Raw genomic sequence first — 23772 nt, 5'->3', positions numbered from 1 at the left:
GCACAACACAACAAACGAGTTCACATTTCAGGGAGTAAAAATTTCACTTGAAGCATACATCAGGTGCATAATTACAGAAATTTTTTGAGTGGGTGCAAGACAAATGGCTAGAGGGGTGAATACGATAAACCAAATCCTTGGAGGGGACGGTTATAATTGTTGACTTCTGCTGTTTTCTCCAATAAAAAGTACAAGTATTTATGAATGAGAATCTCAGCTTTCTATTTACCTAGTTGAACTGCAGACGTGTTGTTTTCATTATTCCTTAATTTTTAAATTTGTTTTCAGAGATGTACATACATGTACATGGTATGCCTCAAACAAAGGTAGCTATTAAAAGAAAGTACAGTACATGTACATTTGTAAATGTTCAGTTTAAAGTGAAAAATAAACTCAGCCACTGGCTAGCCAAGGAAAGCTTTCTGCTACAACAACTGGACATCATGGTAAAGTACACTTTCCATACCAGTATTTCTTCTGGCAATAACACTAGCCATGCTGATGAATCCAACAAGATTCCATTTATTTTCAAGGGTCTACAGGGAGTAAGAATTAATTAAAAATATCTGTAAGCTTACAATGCTTACCTCTGTTCTATGGTAGGGACTTCATTCAGAGCAGTTACTCATACAATACAATTTGTGAACAATTCCAATCCACCCTTCCGAAAACTTTGCAACATAATAAGCCAGTCTATGAGTAATTTTCTCTACTATATAAACAACTGTACTTAAAACAAATACACAAAAATGTATGTACATGTAGGCCTACATTTGTACATGTGTTCATGCATGGCTCAGGAAATTAATACTTGTCCATGTACACAGTTAAAAGCATGTACATGTATTTACACATGTGTATGGGTATATGTCTACATGAACATGTATGTCAATTCCTGAGTGGTTTTTCAGACGTACATGTACACATACACTTGTACATGTGTTCCATGCATTGTGGCTGGTAAATTCTGGTTTACTAATGGTACATGTACATGTTAAGTATTTAGGGGAACTGTGTGAATCTTTTTTGCTTCTGGATGACTTCATAACAGAATATGACGACATTTTTTCAAAACAAAAGGATGAAGCCACATCAGATACACATGTACTGTACTTGTTCGCTACTCAAATGAGACGAAAAATGTATGTACATGTATGTACCGGTACATGTACTGCTGGTTATGTGAGGTTTCAATCAGATTAAATCCCTAGCCGCTCCTCAGGGTTCAAACCTTCGTTTGGTCTATGTGAAGAAAGTCCGCGACCCCGATAACATTCATGTTCATGGGTCTATGATAGGGACATAAACACCCAACCACACCACTGCCTCAACACAGTATCAATGCAGTGCATGTAACACATACAATGCAGTCAACCCGGTCCACAATTGCACAGACCCACACAGCTTACTACCAGTATAATGCAGCACTGTAGATGGAATGTACATGTACAATGGCATGGATACTGGTGCTTGTACAGATGTACATCTGCATGCAACTCTGACCACAATGCATGCCAGGCCTGACTGGGTTTGTAGCTCCATGGTCTGACTGAACAACTGACCTCCCCTGCAACAATTTCCGCTCTGGCTGTCAGGAACAGGACAGGTCACTCAGTGAAAGGGGCAGAAATTATCATATCAGTGCTTGCTCCCCTTCCCCCCCCAAAAAAAACCCCTCACTGTTCAGAGTTGACCTCAGGGAATTAAATCACTCCAGTAAAATATATTTTTACAGTTTTAACCCTACATTGATTGGTCATTACTGTTTGTGATTGCATGTAAATTGTATACGACAACTGATTTCATGGAATGAATTCACAGGGATACAATGCATGAATGTTAATTCTCATCCAAGAAAACTACAAAATATAGCTAATGAAAAAAACAGAACTAAAAAAAAAAGTATACCTTACCATAGTTACCAAGTTGGGCTGAATTTCTGTAGCCCATAAGGAAAATGTATTTATCTTAAACAAAAACTACATACAAAGACTACATGAACATGTACGTGTGCATTGTACATGTAAGTACACATACCAGTAGGCTACATGTACGGTACGTGCAGGGAATGCACGTAACCTTAACTCCCTAGGGTGTATGTAAAATCTATCAAACTCGGAGGCTTTGGGACTGATAGGGCTAGACAGTGGTTTCATTGTCTTCAAGCCAACTTGAATTGCCGATCCATACATGTACCAGTACATGTATAAAACATGCATGTTTAAAACTGAACTTTTCATAGCCTCGACAAAGTGTATACAAAATACATGTTCCATTTACTAGTATGAATTTATACGCTCATTGTCACCTGCATGAAATTACAATGTACATGTCTACATACAGTACATGTACATGAATACATTATACTGTACATGTATGATAAAGTACAAACGGGTAACATTTTGACTTGTACAGAAGAAGTACATACACAAGTATATGTACTTTCATATTTGAGAAAAATAATCATCTTGTTCCGAGACCTCCACAATCAGACAGACGAGATTCAATTATTTGTCTCAAGTGAAATGTACGTACATGTACATAAAATTATAACGGTATACTGACAGACTGTAGAGTTTGTGGTGTACAACGGACTAAGGTGCATTTCATTCACAGCAGTAATAGCATAATACTACATGTAGGCTTTTGTATTGTAATGGTTTAGGTACCATATATTTTGGTACTTTTCCCTTTGGGCAACTACCGGTACATGTAATCTCGGTAAGCACTGTTAATTATTTAGTCTTAATTTTAATTAAAAAAATACTTGAATCCAAGTATTAAACAATTTATTTGTGCATACACTGCTAAAACACAGCCATGCTTGAATAGAATATTAAAAAAGCACCACCACAATACATGTACATGTGCGGTGTAAAAAAATTAATGAAAGGAAAGGCCAAAAAAGGCTGATGTAGACACGCCCTGATACAGGAATGAAGTAACGAAGGACACTCTGCACTTTCTATTCGACACCATTTGACGCCCAATTTTTAAGCAATTGGATATTTGATGTCCATTCGCTTCACGGCTGTTACCTTCCGCCTCCCCCCCCTTTCCATTCCTCTCCCATACACCACCTGACGGTCCCTGTACAAACACAGCACAGGCCCAATCGAAGCCCCGCAATCCATATGATAGCACACGCGCCAGCCCCACTTGTGTGCGGATGGTTCACCTTATTGTTGGTGGACACAGAGAAGGGGGAAAAAAAAAAAATAAAAAAACCACTCAAACACAAACAAGCACTCCGCCTTGACACGCAAAATTTGTTCTTGAATTAATGCGGGAGGTCGTGGTGGCTGGCACATGTGTTGTTCCCGGTTCATCCGCTTCTTTAGTACCAACGACGGAGGAAAAAAAGACACAAACTAAACTACTAGATGGAAAAACACGAGGGATGAATGCCAGTATACAGTTGAATGAGTCATGAAGAAACCACAATATTACCATGACATTACCCAACTGATATGTTTCCTGGTGAGGAGGAGAATGCTTCCAAAATTGATTTCATATTCAATATTGGTTTCAGGTGAACTTTCCTTTTAATTCCAGGTTTTCTGGTGTTTTTTTTTAATTTAGTTATTTTTTGGATTGGAGTTTGCTTTCACTGGATAATTTTATCGAATGAATGCTGAAAGTGATACTTCCTTCACTTGAGCCCTGCAATTCGTTCTTGTTTTGGCGTCATTGTCCACACTGAGACATGAAAGGAACTTTTAACCGATTTGGCTACAGCATCCCTTCATTTACACAGTGTACTAATGTGTGGATAAAATTTGTGGCAAAACCAACGCTTTGTCTTTACTTCGGTTGGGTGGGGGGGAGGTTGTGAGGCATGACAGGTAGTTTCTGTTTAGTCGGGCAGCTGCTGATTTTGCATATTGCTCTCAGACTTAAACAAAACCTGAGTGTCAAGGGTTTTCATAAACAACGCTGTTTTGAAAGTAATACTATGAATGGCAAACACAACCAGGACACTAAGCCCACTTCTGCTTCCTATTTCTAAAGCATGAGGATGGGGGAGACTGAACAAAGGCAAGCCGTGAGAAATTGTGGATATTCAGAGGCGACTTTTTTTTTTTTTTTTTTTCAAATTTAAACCGATTGAACTGATACAAATATTTTGTGGATTATTGTGTATTGTGAAATATGACATTCTGTGTATACTGGTTATGTTTGGTTCCACCAAACAGTGCATGTTTGATTGTTTTAGTGGAAATAAGCAAATATTCATCAACTGACTAAAAGCTGGTTAATACTTCAGGCAAATGTGAAAGTGAAGAAAATTTGACATCACAAGATATCTGTAGCGAAATCTGCCTGGGTTAAAATATCTACTTTTGTGAATTCCCAGTGCAAATATATGATCATCTGTCTCAATCTGAAGTTCATGTTCACTCTCGCGCCAAGCATGAAACAACTTTAAGAACTTGTAGCAGAAGATACAAAAAATCTTGTTTTCTACATACAGTACAGTAGTACATGTACTGGTACGTACACAAAAGCACCACGAGAACAAATGTATGCAAACTGATATTGAACACCCCTCCCTCAAGAAAAGGAAACCAAACTTCTAGTCCACCAGTTTTCAACCATTAGCAGGATGCACTGCCTAAAATCTACATGTACATGTACATTGCTTTCCTTGGTCAACTCCAAGTTCCTCTGCATTAAGTTACTACACTTTTCAATTCCTTGATAATCCACTGATGTTGTACGTACCGGTGTGGTACTCCCAATAACCCGTGCTAACTTTGGCGGATCCTTCTTCAATGTCTGAAAGGTGCATCTGTAGTGGACTACAGTATGCATGTGGCACAATGTAGTCTGTTCGTCTGTTAACAAAAATCTGTTGGTTACCGGTAGTTTAAGCAAAAAAATATCTAACGAGCGATTATAAATTGCAGATGTCCTCCCTGTTTTTTTATTTTCTAGGTTGCCACTATAACAACAAAAGCCCAACTATGCAGTCACACAGAATTGTTTGGTCAAGTCACCTCCCGTATGGCTGCCATGTCACCTGGTGATCAAAGCTGGCATTGCATCTGCCTCATACTGTCACAGGATGCTTCACAAATCCTAATGAGTAACAAAACCCAACTCCCAAAACCTGCACTGACGATGTGAAGTCATCGGCAAGAATGGTTCTTTGTACTATTGAAGATTTCCACCTTAGCCTGACTGATAAGTGTCAGGGTTGCTTGTACTTTTCTCAAAACCAGGTGGAAAAAACACAGCACTTCTTTCAATGGCATTCAGTGATTGAGATCGGGGAACAGGCTCTCCCACATTTCTAAATACACTAAACCATGTGACCATTTTTTTAAAAAGGCCATGTCCAAATGGGATGTACATGTAGCCATACAGGTACATGTAGCTGGAAGTACGTAGCATGTGCCTATGAAAGCCACTAGTTAGCAGCTGTAAGCCATTTGCCATAAACACATTTTAATTTATGCTGATTCAGAAACAGAATTCGTAGCCCTACACAATTTAATAGGACTTCTGCACCAGATCTTTCCATTTGTTTGCACACCAGCTGTACTGTACATTGACATGTATTAATTTATAATTTTTGTTTATTCCATTTAATCCACTCAGACAGGCTACACTGCACTCTAGAATCTTGCTAAAATAATGTCAGAAATTGACAGCTATGGGCCTGGTACATAAAAATTCTGCCCCCAGTGAAAAGGCTACGTACATGTACACAGCTCAATTTGGAGAACCAAGTCTAACAATGTAACTGTCAATGTAAACAAATTTTCATGTACACGTACATTTTAAGCTGGAAAACAAATAAGTAAAAAAAAAAAATTAAATTGTTTGTGTACCTTCTGGGATCTGCATCTTTCCCCAAAGGAAGGAAAAAGTAAGGAAAAGCAATCAGCCTTTTCCCAACCTACATGTATATGTACTGTATGTACAATGTACATGTATACTCCCATCATGGAGACAATGATAATGTCTTACAACTGCACATCTGTGTACTGTCAACACTCATAATATTAATAAAGTTGCAGGGACCAGACTACTAGTAATTGTTTTGTAAATACCAGAAGTTTGTTATAAAAGGATTGGAAACACAAAGAAGAACATAACAATTCAAGAAACTAGGATTTGCAGAATTTGCGTTTTATAACAGTACTGAATCTTGTTAGAACAGTCTTCTTCATACAGAGAATGGACTGTACATGTAATGTACAACCTGCTAGCAATGTGAACACGCACAGGTAGAGAAAGCATTGAACTTCAGGTACACGTAATACCAGGTTTTCCTGGATTTTCAATTTGAGGCATGAAGAAAATGCCAACCAACTCAACAGTCTCCCGGATTTCCAGCTCGAAAGGGAAGCACTGGTTAGGATCCAAAGTCTGCTGGACATTTTTGAGTTTCTGTGGAGGGGAGGTGGGGGGGGGCTGCTGCTGACAACCTACTGCTGCATGTATTCTACCTTTTCCACTTCCTTTGCCTGTCAGTGTCAATATCATGTCAAATGGACTAAACACTAATGGGCCATTTCATACACATTTTAGTTAGTGTGGTGACTCGCAGTGTGAATGCAATGGACAATCCTAAAAGATCCAGCGAAATCAATCTCAAGAGCTTGAGCTTCATTTAAAAACAACAACAAAATAACAAAACAACAAACAGCACCAGATTTTTATTTTTGGGGGCCATTTGTTTTTCCCCCTATAACTCAGAAGTTGCGCTGACAATTTCTGACTTGCCATGTTAAATTAGGTGATACATGTACACAGTAGGTCTTCAAGAAATAATGGCATACATTTTGCACATGTATATGCATGTACATAAAAAATAAATGTTCCGTAATCCTATTTGTATACAAATCTGGAATGTCATTAAAATCCTTGGATAGACACAAGTGCGCATTTGTACATAAGGAGAACAGCGCAAAGGGTTTGTCGTCTTTCTCTTTTTTACGCGGTGTTTTTTTTTTTTGCTTCATGCCTAATGTCAACCTATTCTTGATCAGGTTGAAAACAACCTTGGCAGGAAATGAGACACGAGCCCAACTTTTCTACTTTTGAAACTGTGAACTTTTACTACATGTGTACACATACGCATGTTTGGAGTAAAACGGTCGAATGTTTGAAAGGTTATGCGTATCGCTTTCATGGCTACATCATTAGTGTTACGGCACATACGTGTACGCTAATAAGAGCACTGTCATATTCAACCCCAGAGAACAAAAGACCTCCAAAGCACAGGGCTGACAAACACTACTGGAAATGTCAAAATTTCAGTCTTTAGATTCCCAAGGTACCTGCATCTCTGTTATGATCAATGTTCACAGTGAAGAAATAGAGTAGTTTATGTGTATACGGTACTGTATGTTATCCTACGCTCTCCAGACAGCATTCAAAGCTTGCAACAGAAAATGTCAAGCGCAGACTCCACAGATTTATGAGCCAAGTTAACGTTAAAATTTCAAGACAAAAAGAGTTGAAATCAAATCCCAAATAGAAAAACGATAGTTATCATGTACATTGTATATCGGTATGTAATACCGATACCTGGCCCTGTAACTGTTAGGTTCATATTTATACACCTCCAAAACCTTCTAGAGCCTATCACCTTGTTTTGCAATCTTTGGCCAAATTCTGGATAGTTGAGCCCTGTCACTCATCTTTCTGACCATGAGGCAACAAAGCCCCAAATCAGCAGTTAAAGCAGGGCACTGGATCTTGGCAGGATTCAGGAGCTCAGAAAAAATGGCTGAAGTAGGGACAGGTTTCATTTCTACACTTCTCAAACAACTTGAAAATAATACAAACAATAAACAGAGATCATTGACTTTGGCAGTAAATTTTCTATCAAATTAAAGGAGTTTTCTTTTTTGGGGAGCGCCATATTTCTGTAAAGAGCACCACCACACAATGCAGACCAGCACCGCGTCAGCACAGTTGTAAACTTATCCAAATATGTACAGACCTCAGAATTTTCTCCATTTACACCCACTCTGATTTTTCCCCTCCTCTTTGCAAGATTGGATATAGATATACATGTACATGAAATATGAACCATTTCAAAAGGTTATCAGTTGGGTTTGATTGAGTTTGAGAGGCAAAGGCAAAAGACAGGAAGGCAAACCAGCCGACAGTGACTCACCTTGGGGTCAAATATTGACAGTAAAACCTAAAAATCTCCCTCCCTCCTCAAAAGAGCATGAACAAGTGTACACAAATATTTCCTTCATAAGAGGACAGTAAAGTGAAACGCAAAAGCCAATAAACAAAATTAATAGACTCAATAAACAAATTTAGTAGACTGACAGATACCGGTAACTTTGCCAAAGGTTTCCAGAGGAATGCTACAATATATGGTATTTCCAAGGCACTCAGAAAAACCACTTGTTACACGTTACAGACATGCATGTACAGCAGAGTATGAAAATGTACATGTACCATTCCTTTGAGTTAAGCAATACAATAGTCATCTCCATTGAGTTGGAAGATCAAACCCGAGGCATTTACCTTGCTGAATCCATCAATATCAAATTCAGTGCTACATTGAAAGATGCATTTTTTTTGCACTTGGACAAAACATCTCCATGAACATATTTCAACGTATTCAAGGTATTTCAACGTCCAAGGTCATGTCCAAAAGTGGTGAATGTGGCTTGGAAATATCTAATGCATCTAGAAAAAAACCCACTGGGGTACGTTTTGGCTCCATGTACTATGTTATGCAGTACTGAAGACAATTTTGCTTCTTGCCACTTGTTCCAGATTACACCCAAAGTTAGTAAACATTCACTGTGTGACCACAACCCTGCCATAAATTCTAAACTTGTGTTTATTCCAAAAATTTTAGAGGAAAAAGATTACAGAAATTATGTATTTACCAAGATAGTTTCTCCGCCTGGCAGTTGTTTCCCTGAAATCGTACCCTGGGGAGTGAGTCCGGTCCACGGGAGAGTTCCGCTGTGACAGCAAACCAGTCGGCGACCCGCAATAGTTCAGAGTGGTCACGCCCACTAAAGACGAGGACGATGACCTTGCTGCAGCTGAGGATGGGGGCTGGGGCGACAAGGACAAAGTGAAGGCAGTCTCTGTATCGCATCCGGGCCCCCGCACGGGACAACTGGAAGCCACCTGATGGTGGAGCTCAGCACAGCCTACCAGCGGGACCAGTACGTCATCGTGAACAGTTTGATGACTGCCGGCGCTGGTACCACTGCTGCTGCCGCTACTGCCGCTGCTGCCGCTAGTACTGGTGCTGGACCGGGAAGGCGGGCTGGACCGGAGGTGGCGCCGCTTCCGGGTGCGCTTGGGGGGGACCTGATCGGACTGATCTGCTTTGGACTCGCTGCTCCCTAGTGATGCTATCCGCATACTCGGTACTCAAGGTGGGTCAGGTCTGGTCAGCTCTTCCTGTTCGCACTGAAGAAAAACAAGAACCCATCAAAACCTGGACTTATCTACATTCAAGACAGCAAATTACCCTGCGCTCTGGAATTCCGGCACTGGCTATACACCATTAGATTATCTAATAGGCAAAGTGGGCAAAGTGGCTGGTGCCTTTGATATACATCCTGGGATCCTAAAATGTCAAGCAAAATTGAGAGGTTTATGTCGAGTACAAGGTCTCCTTGCATAAGGCCAAAAGAACACTAAATCCAGCCCAATGCGCAGATGCTAGTACAAGTACTGATAAATTTGTATCCGGCATGAGAGAGAAATTCATGCCAATTACAAAGAACAAAAAGACTTCTTCATAAGATTGGTGCTGTTCTTTATGTTTATTTCACCTTCGGATGTGATGTTTTGCATCTGCATTCATTAACTGGTGGTACATGAAGAGTGTACAGTACATATTTTATTAACATGTCCGGTACACATACACATACACACATGTACGACAGTCAAGATGCCAACTCTAGTTTTGCACAACTGCTAAACGATCCCTGTCTACTAGTAAATGCCAGTTTAGATATCACCAATTCATTTTTTGCAAACACACTATTTGGAAAAACAATATTCTTGTGCATCATCAGAACAAAAATGAAGTTATCATGGGTATAATTTACCCAAATGATAAGTTCCCGAGAAATGTTTAGTCTTCGTTGAGGCTTCCAGACAAAACTCACAGTGGTGGCAAGGTTCTAACTGTCCAAGGGCAAACTCATGTCTTTCAAGGCCCATAGCATAAAAAGTCAAAAATGTACACGTATGTACATGTAAATGTAAGTTACTGATGCAACAAAATCACCATATATTACAAGGAAATACTGCACTTTGGGACACCTCCGTTTATCTCCCTAAAATGTACTTTTTAACCCTAACTGCCCAAGGGTTGCTGGACCTAACCTTCACCATTCACACAAAGTTAAACACCCATAAGGGACTTGGTGCACAGAGGCTGTTGGACTTTGTTTTTCTGAGGTATGCCAAAGCCAATGCAAAAGCCAGCTGTTATGGGCCTACCAGACCTATCCCCACAGAATTAAACACTTAACTACTGTTTAATTCTGTGTGGTTGGGGAAGGTTAGGGTTAAGAGTACCTACATGTACATGTACTGTAGATCAGTTCTAAACTCACTTTTGCAAACCTTATACAATCTTTTGACTTTGACGATTTGCATTTAACAATTTAAGACTTTCAAAGTACATGTACAAGTACTTTGTTGGTTGCGTGCTCCGTCTTCATGTATTATCAATAGGCCAAAATTTATGTGTTTTTTGACAAACTTGAGAAATTTTCACAGACCTATGCGAACCTAATACATGTACTGTAAAAACAAAGTGCACCACTTGTATACGCATTCTTTGTGACAACCTTCTCAGCCCCTCTTGCAATTTGACCTGTGTGGACATTAAAGTTCAAGACATTCACAGACTGTGCCAAACTTGTGTCTTTGTCTTCAGCATTTCATCCCTGCTTGCTTTCAGGAATAATGCAGCGTCCTGAGGAACCTTGTGTTGGTGATTTATACATGTACATGTATATCTATTCATGCAACAGTGCATTTAGCCCCAATAACAGGATGAAGTAATAATTAAGCAGACAATGAAGCAATGTTCAGTTTTGGAAGTGAGTGGAAAACCCTGGATAAACATTTCAGGAGAAACCCATGGAATCTGGCAGCAACTGAAAACCCAATCCACATGCTGACCTAGGTGGGATTCGACCCCGGGTTACACTACAGAGGTGGAAAGTATGAAACAGAGCCACTACACCAACCTGACTTCCCTTATGACATCAAGATGAATTTCCTGAATGCTGCAAAAATGACAGAAAGAGTTCCATACACTGACAACATTTGATGCCCCTGTACACAACTATAGTACAAGACTTGTATGAAAAACCTTCGTGTTTTCTGAGTAAATGCTTTGGAATTTTCTCAGCTAAATTTTACTCTTCGGGACATGTGATCACTTTTGACTGTTTTAACATTTTAAGGGAAAATTAGTGCTGTCCATATTAAACAGTAACTGGGTACTCTTTCCAAAATAACTAAGCCTGGTGCTTATACAAAGCAATTTTCTTGTTTCCGAATCCACATCATGCCATCCTCCCTCCAGGCCTTTCGTACAAACCGATCAAGTCATCGTCTGCTTCCACGAATTACATCGACCACGATGCATCACTGGTTACACATAAGCACGGGCCACAATCTTGCTGGAGGAATGCCCCCCTATCACGTACGCCACCGCCGTGTTGACAGCATACATGTACGTGTGTATGTAGCAGCGGACAACACGATGTCCGTGAGCGGTGGCGTGAACGGCGGACCCATCCATGGTGGAACCAATATCGCTTGCGGAAAACCGTCAGTTTAAACACAATACAAAACCCTGAATTTAGCTACATACCAGGATTATACTTACTGATTTCAATGACTGTGTCTCATAACTGAACCATCGAATGAGAGGTGAGAAAACTGTGGACAAACTGCGACAGAACACCGTGCGCTTCTCTTATCGTGTGTTACTCCTGTGGTATAGTATGTTCACTGCACTGTACTGTACGCTCACTGTTACCATTCACAGCTGCGTATAATATGCACTGTGCATACCGAACGGCGTACCGCGCCTGAGCTGTATGCGTTGGCCTGGATTAGAATATATAAAAACGGGTAGTTGACGAATTCCATCTGCAGCTTTCATTGTTTTCCGCACTTCTTGAACTAAGCTAGCTGCGCGTTGCTTCCCTTTCACGTATTTTTAGGATTAGAAAAAAATCAATATTTCTGCATCCTACTCGGTTGGTTTGTTTCACCAAGGTGAAAATTCGGAGGGGGACACCCGGAGCACACCTTTTTTCAAGTATTTAAAGGGCTGCTGATAAATACGCATGCCACAAAAATTCCCACCATGCAAAGCTTCAAATCTTACTTAAACCCAACTCCCTGAAGAAATTAACTATGTCTTGTAAATAGTTGGGTACATTTTGAATTTTGGTTGAAGGGGGGGGGCTAGGGGCAAAGACACGTAGTCACCCCTAGAACACTTGACCATGACGAACCCCCATGGTCTAGGACCGGGGCTGGGTGTGGGGTGGGTATGGGTACGTACATACTACATGCACATGTATATGTATTGTATATCAATGCATGCATATAGTAACGTAGGGGCAAAGTACGAAAAACAGTGCCCACCGGTTTGCTAACCAGTGCTCACCGGCTTGCTAACCTTGGCAAACCGGTGAGCGCTGGTTTTTCTTACTTTGCCCCTACAGTACTTATCATCAGGCCTCTGCAGTTTTCTAAGACTTTATTCAAAGCGACGCGTCGGGGCTCGCGACAAGTGCACCAACTATACGTTTCATGATGGCAATGACTGTCCAGACTTCCGGTTTGTGGGGGACAGAGCTTTGACGTCATCGACAGTGCAGGGGCACATCAGGTGGAGCCTAATACAATGTAACAGCTTGCAGCATGTGGGAGTGCACTGGGGTTGTTGTGAGCCTTTCTGGGTCCCTACTTTACAAAGCAGCGGAACAGAGTTTATTGTTCAGCAAGTTAAATGTTCAGGTAGATTGATTCACACTCACAGTTTTCTGAACCACACAATACGTGCTTATAAATGACAAATTACATGGTAGCTTTACTTTAACTTTTTGCTTTCAATTTTTTTTCAACTGGATTTTACATGCCCCTGTAAATTTCATGCAGTGTTCCTGTAAAATTCTTTGGCCCAAGAAGCATATGCAGAAAGGTATGAGACAGAGAGAACCCCCCTGCTTTGTGTTGGTCATTGTCTCGCAGGAATCTGGGGAATTCCTTTCAGACATCTTGGGGGGATGTGTTAAGTAACAATAGTCTGGAATGTGTATAGGGATTGGACATGTTGGGGGGGTACCCCTTGGTCTCATTTCTTGCTGGATATACCAAGAAGACAGACTTTTGAAGCCAATTTTCAATATGCCAGAAATACTGTCAGAGCCAGTAAAATTACATTTCACAACATTAAACAAAGATCTCATTCAGTATTGTAAATAAGGAGTTTTATTGGAATGCTTCACATATACGAGTTTTACATGAAAGCAGTGACTTTATACAAGAGCTTTTCAAATTGTACATAATCGAATGGCTGCAATGCCACAAAATTTTAAATGAGCCAAAAGTTAAGAATGTATATTGAAGAGATGCTGCTCCCCTTTCCAGATAAAAATGATCAAAATGTGATTCCAAAGCCCAACACCTTTAGAAGTTCTGCTGCACTCTGATGGATGGTATCCTGTTATGGAGCAGCTAAGCACAAAGGTGGATCCAGAACACAATATTAGGGGGTGTTCCTGTTTTCTTGGAAGTTGGCCTAAAAAGTTGGAATTTTCTTCTGCTACCTCCTATGGCCACTCTGAGGCGAGGGTAGAGGCTACATTCTGGTGCATGCTTTTGGAAGGAAGGGAAGGGAATTAGACGAACAAAATTTGCCTTTCCCACATTATTTTTCGAACAAAAATCTTCATTTGCTTGGGAGGGAGAGGCTGGCCTCATTGCCCCTCTCTCCCCTCTACCCTTGCATAAGTAGAGAAACAATATTTGCTTAGCAAAATCCAGTTACCAGCTAAAGTTTCCATGGACGGGTATAGTTCCTGTGACAGTATCACAGTTGCTCTTTGCTATGCCAAGTTTGCTGAGTATTTATTCTTACTTAGCAAGCTCAGTGACACTGTTACTCCGCAGGCCTCTGCTTTTCACAGAAAACTGCCTAGCACAGTACTGGCCCCACTCATGAAATAGGGTCCTAGGGCCAGAGCTGTGCAACTCAGGCACCCTAACATTTAAAAGGAACCATTGTGCCCTTGATTCAATGCAGTATTGAAATTTCAGCAGTCTCATCTAGTTATGTGCCAACAAATGACTGGCCAAATCTTATTAATTACATACAACTTCTTATTTTAAAGTGGCAGTTGGTTGAAACTGAGTAGAAATTTACAGAAAAGCCATGAGACATCTTATGATATCTGACCAGTGAATAAAACAAAAGATTAAGTCTTTAAAACAAAGTAAAAATGTCAAATGTTCACTACTCATATTCCGTTACTTAAATGCTTCCCCTATTCTGCTTAAAATCAGCTAATTTTACAAGTTTCCCTAATGTTTATATTTTTATATATTTCTACTAACAAGGGAAACAAATACATTTCAGTGTATCTTATCTGTTCATAGCATAATTTGCAATTAAGTTTGATCTTTCCCAACCAAGGTACAATGGCTGGATCATAAATATACTAGATATTGGAAAACTTCTTCCTGAACAATGGGTACTACATTTTTATTGAGGATCACAGGTCTGTTTAGTTCTACATTTGGAGTCTCTTCTGATATCACGAAATTTTACATGTGCATAACTTAGACTGGTAGCCCAGTAGCCCTCTTTTCATGCACAGTTTATTCAATTTACTGATTTATGTAGAAAGTCTTTGGTTACTTCTTGCAATGTTTGAAGCTCTCCAAATTAGGTAAAAAAAAGAATAAATAAATAAAAAATAGCCTGCAAAAGAACAACAAACCTGAACATTTTGAGTAAAGCTCAATTCTACCAGCTCTGCAGTGAATGTTGGAATCCAAAGCAACAGAATGCTTTGGTATTTAACCTGTATGGTGTACGTGCTATACGAGTTACAAAACAAGCCAGACCAAAATGTGAAAAGGTTAGCATAGTGGCTTAAAAATAATATAAGGCACTGTAACAGAGCATTTCACCTTGCAGCTCTCACAGAATTATTTTAAAAATTCCAGAGATGCACTACTCATGAAGATCACTGTTGTGCCCTGTTATCATAACAGATAAAGGCCTGAATTAACCGTGGCAAAATGCTCTGGTCAAGGACATGACTTCTAACATGAGTTAACCCTACAGTCTGAACAATAAACTTCAGGAAAAGATTTTTTAAAAATCAAGTATAAACTAAATTTGAGAAATATCCTCTCAAACACCTAAAAACCTACTGTATCTTTAAACAGTAAATATTGCGAATCTAAAAATGAATTAAAACGTACATGTTAATACTTTCAAACAAAGTTACAATGATTTTAATTGAATCTTTTCAATTTAGGGGTCATCCACTTTTTCATCATTTTCACAAGTGTAACAAGTATTCATTTTCTGGACCCCATGGAGCACAAAAATGAAAGGGGCATAAAGTAAAACTTGGGGCATCAATTGCATCTCAAATGTGAGTGTGTGTGTGGGGGGGGCCACAACCTTGATCAAGTGTGAAGCCCTTCTGGAGTTGGGTCCAGGGCTCCACTTAAGAGCCCCAGGTAATTTTGGATTCTAGGTGCTCTGTGAAGCAGTCTGAAGCAATTTCTGACCACTTTAACCGATTGTTTTTCTTAGCAAATGCTCTTACAAGATTGATTTCATTTTCATTTTTCTTGTGCAAAATTTTACAAGTTCGGAACTTTCTGCATTCCACTAGCAATTACATTCAGCATGGGTCTACAGGATAAACAACTCAATTAAGGGGAGAATTAAAACGCAGACGTAGAGGAAGCTTCCACAGGTGAAAATAACTGTTTTTTTCCTGTTTCCCGACTTAAAGTGTACCAGTCTATGGCTGTTTTAATCATAATTTAAACACCATTTTCAAACTTGGATTCACTGGAGCAGCTATTTTAAGGTACAGAATAAAATGCTACATTCAGGATCCAAAAAAAGAGTGGGGTTGGACCAATGATATGATACTCTCCTACTTTACCCTACCGTTTTAAAACGTGGGAGGGGACATCCCCCATTCCCCACTGATTGATGAGTATAATTTCTGTTCTAAATATTATTATTTTGTGTATTTTTTGAAAAGCCTGCATGGCAACTTCCCCCATCCTCCAGCAACCTGACTGAATGCTAATGAACAGGATAAAAAAATATGGATGGCCCCTAAAATGAGTAAGAAACTGATAATAAAATACATATTGGCTTTACAAATGTAAACCTCGGTGTCGAGGATAAATGTGAACAAATTTACACGGAATAAAGACCCAAGAAAACTCTGTTCCTGGTATTGAGGATCCAAATAAAATTCTTGAGCATTATGTTGTGTCATAAACCATAAATCTGAAATGGTAACATATGCATAATATGCCTTTTTTCATCACTGCTGAAATAGATGAAGAAAAAGATTTATAGACTTGTTATAATAATTTATTTGTGCCTGATTTCAGAGAATTGCTGATTAGGCCCTAATCCCTGTGTTAAAATTACGCACTCCATGTGAAGCATTTTAGTGATGCTTCCATATGGATTTAAACAACAAGACCCCCTAGTCAACAGTCAACATGCTATGGAAACAGCTGTCTGGCCCCTCAGCCCCTCAACAGATGCCACTGTGCCGTCTGTACAGCGTAATGCTGGAAAACCAAACAGGGCACCAGTCTTTTTTGAAGTGGTTGTAATGCCTGTCTCAAAGTGAGGCTTAAGGCCACTTGATTTCGGATGTGACCTGTAAATCATCACACAACAAATTGGCCGATGCCACTTGACAGAATGTTCACTTGTCCACAACACTGCTTACAGCCCCAAACCAATAAAAAATGAACTACGTACAGTTGATTACGCACACTAAAAGTTAACATACATGTCCAGCTTCATCTACTGTTCTGGTGTCAAATCTACAAACTCTAAGCAGTAATCATATTTCAGAATTCTTTAACTTATTTAAACACATGTATCATACATTTTCAGAGTTTCAAATGAATGATGAATATGCTTGGTTCAAATGCATACGTATTGCAGGCACATGTCAAAATCAACATCAAATAACGTTACTGTTGTCCACCATTTAAGCTTCCAGGTCAGATACTTGAGAACACTTAAATTGCTCTATAAATTTTAGGTGAAATCGGAGTCCCAATTCTGGTTTTGTTCTCTAAATATTGCAGCATTCAAATCGAGTTATACCTCTGTCACACCTGACCTGAGATTTCCTTTTTACCTTTACGTGACTGCATTGGCCTAAGTAGTAGTCTTTACAGCTGTGAAGCTGTGCTTTGCGACACTTTTACAACTTAGAATGTTAGCTTTTCAGGAACACAGCATATTCCCAGCATGAAGAAACTGTCTTCCCGACTACAGACAGACTACTCCCGGAGGTTAACGCGCTTGGGCAAATATTCCGAAATGGACACAGCAGGGGCTGCATCTGAAAGTTAGGGCGACGGAATATATACCATGAATGTTTCACATTGCTCCGGTAAGAATATTTTCATTTGGTGATGGATGGAATGTTTCATTTGCCTCGTGGAATAGAACATTTCGTCTGCCCCCTTATGAAATAATTCTTACCACTGCAAGAATGCGAAAACATCATTTTGTTTGTTGCTTTTTTACAATACCTGCATAAATTCTTCTGTTAAATTAAACAGTCCTTGCGTATTAACATCTCCCATTTTGAGAAAGAGTTGCCAGCAAAAATGCTAAAACAGACAGGTTTCAGATGCTATTCAGTGCCATGGCTCCGCATTACACATGGCCTGACAATACACCTCTGTGCTGATGATACCACACTCTGTTTATTTGTGCACTATCCTACAGTGGTGCTCAGTGGACTGTGGGCTTCCGCTGGCTCCACAGGAAAGTGCCTAGGTAAACAACACGCATCATCAACATCAGAGTGCTATATTTTGCAAAAGACTGAATGTAATTAATAGGTCGATAAGTTATATAAGGCTAAAGTCTTCCATCACTTTTTCAAGCCAACTTACCACAGTCATACTCGACACGGAATGAACAGCACATCTGTGGTCAAATAAGTGTACGTCATGAGGTCCAATGAGTCGGGCTCAGTTCTCAGCACAGAAATTTACAGGCAGCGTTTACGGCTGATTATAAGAGATCCACCCCAGTTTTGTCTTAAATACAGAAACACTCTGTAATGGACATCAGCTGCTTCTTGAGAACACTGTTTACTTGTAGGTATAACCCACACGCAGACATTTTGAGCATAAAAATTTCCTGAACTCTTGGACCAGAAAAATACCACTGTATGCATTTACCAAATGCATGCACACGTGCATATGATCCATTGCAAATGTTGGAGGTCTTTATTGCCTCACAGAATTCATGGTGGTAGTGTTTTAATGTTCTTTAAATAGGTACATTTACCTACTTTTTCTAGTGTATGCCCTTTATAAGGGAAGTTACAATGCACTATGGGAGACCTTGGAGGCAAAGGTCAATGCACAATGTTAGGATGGTATCATTACTACAGTAGAAATGGGCCTTTGATATCGATGTTTCCTTGCCTCTGCAATGGCTGTTGTTCCAGTTAGTCTGGACTTGTATCCCATCTTCCTGGATTCTCGAGAGCATAAGCTGCCATTGGCGATATACCCAATTATTTGCTTACGTCCCGATAGGGTTTGTCCGGGCACTGTTGCAAACTACTCTCAATTGGCCGTGTCCACACTCTACCGCCTCTACCACGAAGCTCTCTTATAAGTGGACTCGAGTTCTGAAATTTAGCCCTCCTAAGGTTTATCAGCAAAAATAAGCACAGGCTCCAACAGTCACTCTTCTGCATGTGTTTTCTATAGACCTTTTTCCCCTACGAGACTGGATTGCGCTAAATGTAAACAATACCACCACGTGTGGACCGCCATGGCCACGGTGATCGCATATATTCCTACGGGCAGCTTCGACCACGTACAAGCGCACGTGCGAACGCTGCATGCTTGACCAGTTTATCTTGAATAAGAATAAGTAGATTACCACCACAACACTACGCACTCATTACCATCGCACCACATCGCGGTCCAGCACGATTGTCACATCGCTGGAAAAAGGTCTATATGGAACACAAAGATGCACAGCTGCAGTGTGTATACAATCGGTTGCCAGTCAAGACAAGTCTTTTGTGCAGTCCTCTTCACTGCATTTGGTTTACTACACAATGATGCGCATGAAACAGTGAAGCACAGTTCTCGGGCAGCACAACAGTGCAATCTGATATTCTTGTGAGGGATAGTTAGTGCAGCGCACATTACAACACAGCTGTGCATCTTTGTACTGCTTACAAACTGAGCCAAAGAGTGACTTTGGCGTAGGGTTAGAACAGATATAGAACCCCCCCTGCTATCTTCAGCTGTATCCACAAGTTACAGCTGTGGCAAATTACAACACGCACCTATGGCAGCCGATGCCTTGCTGCTACGTTTATTTCTCATAGGTGCATGTGATGCGCCTGGCCACAGCTAGTTGTATCGGGACCAAGGCCTTCCCCTTCTATTCGTCCTCGTCGTGGACGTGCGTGACCTCCACTGGATCAGGCGCGATGGCCATCACGTCTGTCTGGTTGTTGAAGTGGGAGCTGGACCGGTGGTTGCTCATGGTGCGCCTGCGGGCCAGCGCCGGCGACATCATACTCAGGGACTTCTGGTCTTCTTCAAAGATGGGGCAGGCGTCGTAGTGGTCCACGGTGGACTCGTGGGGCATCTGAGGGGGCAGAAAAACGTTCCGCCTCAGTTTCTACTTTGGAGGATGGGTCAAGATGCGACTTGTGGGTCAATTTTTGTGACCAGTGGGTTGGTTGCCTGACATATTGCGTTGTACCAAGAGTTCATATTTCCGGGAGTGAAAGCTGTGGCATAGATCCGTGCCAGCAAGGTGGGAATGGGGGAGATGGTCATAATGATAACGTTGCCCAGCTGTTTTCAATAAGGGGAGGGGGATGCCATGTTAACACTGGGTGCACTCTTCATGATGAAAATGCACATCTTATGCACTTATGTGATCACGTGCTTTAATCTTAAAACCATGCGTTTGAAATATTTGATCTGATTTTTTTTCAGTGCTATTGGCAGTGGCTATTGAAAAGTTTGGAAAGATCCTGAAAATATGCAGTTTTGGTTACTCATCACCAAAGAGAGGTGGAGGGATGATCAGACGGCCCTTCTAGCAAAATGCGAGTGTCCCTCTGGGATTGAAGTCCCTAACTGTTACCGTCCGTTTAGTATCTCCACATATTTAGCTGGCCACTAGATACATGTATATCTGCAGCAGGTTCTTCTGTGTCCTACAAACACATGCCTGTCTCGAAAGATGCACTGATTTTTTTTACCAGTTGATGAGGAGCCCTGAAGAGGTAGCTGAAGGGGTAATGCAGAAGGTTGAGGAACGTGGAAGAGTACAGATCAGCGAACCTCAGCAACTGGCTGGCAAAGAAGGTCTGCCGAGAACCTGCAGGGAGACAGAAAATAAGCCAAATTCCCAATGCAATAGGAATGCAGGGATCTGATGGCGAATGAAAAGAAAAAGAAGCTTGCCCGGTGCTACTTTCACAACCAGCTGTTTGGCCAAGCTGCCCCAAGAATCACCCTCGAGAAAGCTCTGATGCAATATCTCTGTTGACAGTTCTCCTGGTAAATGATCCTGACCAGAATTTCACTGATGGCAAGGGCAGTTTATGTCAAGGACCCAGAGGTGCTGCATACCCATTTCTGCGAGTTCCCTTACCACTTCTGAAGAGGCTCCCTAGCTTGCCATGACACATGTCCATCTCGTGGGTGACTTGCTGTTGAGAGAAGGCGATACACAACTTGAAAAGGATTTCAACTCTCTCGGGCAGAAACAAACTTAGGCAGCCTTGCTACAAACCAAAATAATCCTCACTGAAGGCCTTTTTTCCTGTTTTCCAAGTAACTCGTAGTACTAAATGGATTAGGAAATGAGCTTAAATCTGTGGTTAAAATGCAGGGATGACATCTGTTGAGGCAAGAGGATTCTCAAGCATATTCTGTGGCATGATTTGAAAGCAGCATTGGCTGATTGTCCAGTCTCTTCAGACCTGTTTGAAAAGCATGGGTTATTGGCTATGCACTCACTGCCATGCACTTGAAGTAGCTGGCATCCACGTTTCTGAACAAAGTGAAAATAACAGCACAGTCTGCCGGCTTACATTCCAATGAGCATTCTTTTTCACTATTTACTATGTCCCTTTTCTGTATGACTGCTTTAATGATAATGTCGGCAATCAGGCTTGTCATAGTTGAGCTGCCTTCATTTTAGCTTCACATCGGAGTTTGCTCATCGGTTCACTTATTTGTAAATCAATGGTGTCACAGAAACTGAGAACTACTTTTTGCAAACACAGAAGTTTTCCAATTTTAACCACTTGCTGCCGGGTCCCTTTGAAAATGCAGTGTCTAAAACCGGGCGATTTTCAATATCTTTGGTTTTCAAAATTCTCAAAAAAATTCGTATCTTTTTTCCCGAATGCCTAAATCCCATTGAGTGACTTCTGGTGGCTACTCTAATCTGACAGACAACATCTATTGATGTCCAAGTACTTCAGCCAGGCCTGCTACCTTGTAAAAAGAGCCCAGATTGTGTGGTGTTACATAACTTTCTTTTGTTCCCAAAACTGGCATTGTGCGCTGCTGACGTCTTTTCAATACAGGTCAGATTAGCGTGCAGTGGCATTGTATCGCTTATCATTTGAGTGCTGAAACGCTTTTGTCCCCGGTGGTAATCCGTTCACACTAAATGCCACAAACAGTGGTATAATCTTTCAAAATAATGACGGATTCCCTCCGCTACTGACAACTGAAAAAATGTTAGCAATTCCCAGCAGCTTGGTCTTTTGTTCTGAGTACGGTCTTCTGTTACAAGGCCCAACTCTTTTGTCCGATTTCGGGCATCCCGGCTATGCGAACAAACCCAAGGTACCCAAAACCGGGCTCCTCAGCAGCATGTGGTTAAGCAAGGAAATTCAGCAGTCAAACGCCATACCTATATTTACACCTATCTTGCCCAAAAGGTTAGCAACAAGACATACAACACAGAAATGCCTCGTTACTTGTGATAAGGTTTGGGTTGATAAAATGTATGCATGGACCTGATATAAGTTGCCTAAATTTTGGAAACAGAAAACCTTTGTTCTTTAAAGACTTTTCAATGAATTTTTATCAAAAGCTTTGCATATCCGGCACTACTAAGTTTGAACCATTCAGTCGGGTATCAAACTTGTAATGAAAAAGCCGCAGTTACAGCCACATACAGTGGGGGACATGTGTCCTATGGCAAAGCCAGGGATAGAGGCATATGGAACAGAGGTTCAACACGTACCTGTATTGCCTTGCGAACTTTACTGATGTCCGGCACCAATTCCGTGCTGCTATCCAGCTCCCTGGGGATCAATGGAAGAAAAATTCCAAGAGGCGTGTACTTCATAGTTGATATGATTTTTCCTAGAGTAAACATGTAGTTTTGATAGCTGGACGGATTAGGTTTTTTCTGAATCAAGTACAGATTCAATAATGAAAGCACAGGATGTACTGGCTCTGATTTGAATTCCTGGTCACCTAGGCAGACCGCAAAGAAAATATCACCGCACCACACTGAAACTGTTGTACAAAATCCACTGGAAATTTATACTTTGTACTTGGCTTTGTACTTACGTTTTGACTTGGTGACTCAAAAGGTATTTACGAACAGAAATAAATATGTGACAGGTCACTTCAGCCTTTGACTCAGGCATTATGAACGTCTGTTCTCCAGATCCGTTTTAACTGAGCATTTCAAATCAGCCAAGCACACACTTATTCTCTTCATAAAACTACACTGCCCAGTCTTCGATTTCAGGAATGAACTGGGTCCTAGCCTTGCTGCTACAAAACCCATAACAGGCTATGCACCTCTCAAACCCAAAGCGCCCTCTTCCCATCCCGCATGAAGGAAAAGATTTTGAAGGATTTTGACAGACTGAATAGTCGGCAAGGTACAATTTAGAGCCTCGGGTGATCATCTAAGATTCGTTTGTAGGATTCCAGTGTTTGCTTCAGACAATCCAGTAAGGGAAAAAAGGGAAAAACAATGCTTACTTGTATTGGTCGGCCAAGATTGAATCTAGCTCCTCCAATTTCTCAAAAAGTGCTGCAAAAAAAGAGAGATGTTATTACTAAAATATTCACCACTTTCTGGGAAAAATCAATGACACATCAGCAAGGGCAAAGAAACTCTCTATTTCCACCATGCATGTATGCAGGGGCATTCCGGTCTGATACATTTCAAAGTTTGAAGAATTGTTGAGTCATTTGACTGTTTCAAGACATGCATCTACTGAGTGAATGTATTCATGAACGTACCCATGGCATCGACTGAGCCTACGTGGGGAAAAAAAGCAAGAACAAAAAGAGAAGAGTAACTGTGGAAGCTGAAAACAATCTAAACTAAGCACTCATATCCAGCAAAAAACCCAAGCTAGAACTTATGGAACATAAAGCTTCATCTGAGAGGAAGAACTTCAGATCCAAAACATTCAGAATATTGACAAAGGATTTTTGGTTTTGTACCTA

General features: G+C 40.7%; 2 protein-coding genes across 3 annotated transcripts in view; both read right to left on the bottom strand.

The window, feature by feature from the left end:
- Window positions 1-12033, bottom strand: part of LOC110983076 (RING finger protein 44-like) — a 66192-nt gene extending 54159 nt beyond the window's left edge. Inside the window, exons 1-2 of the mRNA XM_087144645.1 lie at window positions 11861-12033; window positions 8874-9411 (exon numbers count right to left, since the gene is read on the bottom strand). Coding sequence (XP_087000771.1) covers window positions 8874-9363 — 490 coding nt within the window. The 5' untranslated portion in view covers window positions 9364-9411; window positions 11861-12033. The remainder of the gene's footprint in view (window positions 1-8873; window positions 9412-11860) is intronic.
- Window positions 12034-13451: 1418 nt separating this feature from the next.
- Window positions 13452-23772, bottom strand: part of nt5c2 (5'-nucleotidase, cytosolic II) — a 30854-nt gene continuing 20533 nt past the window's right edge. For both annotated transcript variants that reach the window (XM_022241988.2, XM_022241989.2), the window contains 5 exons: window positions 23299-23350; window positions 22544-22604; window positions 20933-20990; window positions 20538-20656; window positions 13452-19912 (listed from right to left, as the gene is read on the bottom strand). In XM_022241988.2, coding sequence (XP_022097680.1) covers window positions 19703-19912; window positions 20538-20656; window positions 20933-20990; window positions 22544-22604; window positions 23299-23350 — 500 coding nt within the window. In that variant the 3' untranslated portion in view covers window positions 13452-19702. The remainder of the gene's footprint in view (window positions 19913-20537; window positions 20657-20932; window positions 20991-22543; window positions 22605-23298; window positions 23351-23772) is intronic.

Source organism: Acanthaster planci, linkage group LG13 (assembly GCF_054643075.1).
Source record: "Acanthaster planci isolate LZ-2023a linkage group LG13, COTS_SCS, whole genome shotgun sequence".
In the NCBI taxonomy this organism is placed as follows: Eukaryota; Metazoa; Echinodermata; class Asteroidea; order Valvatida; family Acanthasteridae; genus Acanthaster; species Acanthaster planci.
This window is presented reverse-complemented; position numbering and strand designations above follow the sequence as displayed.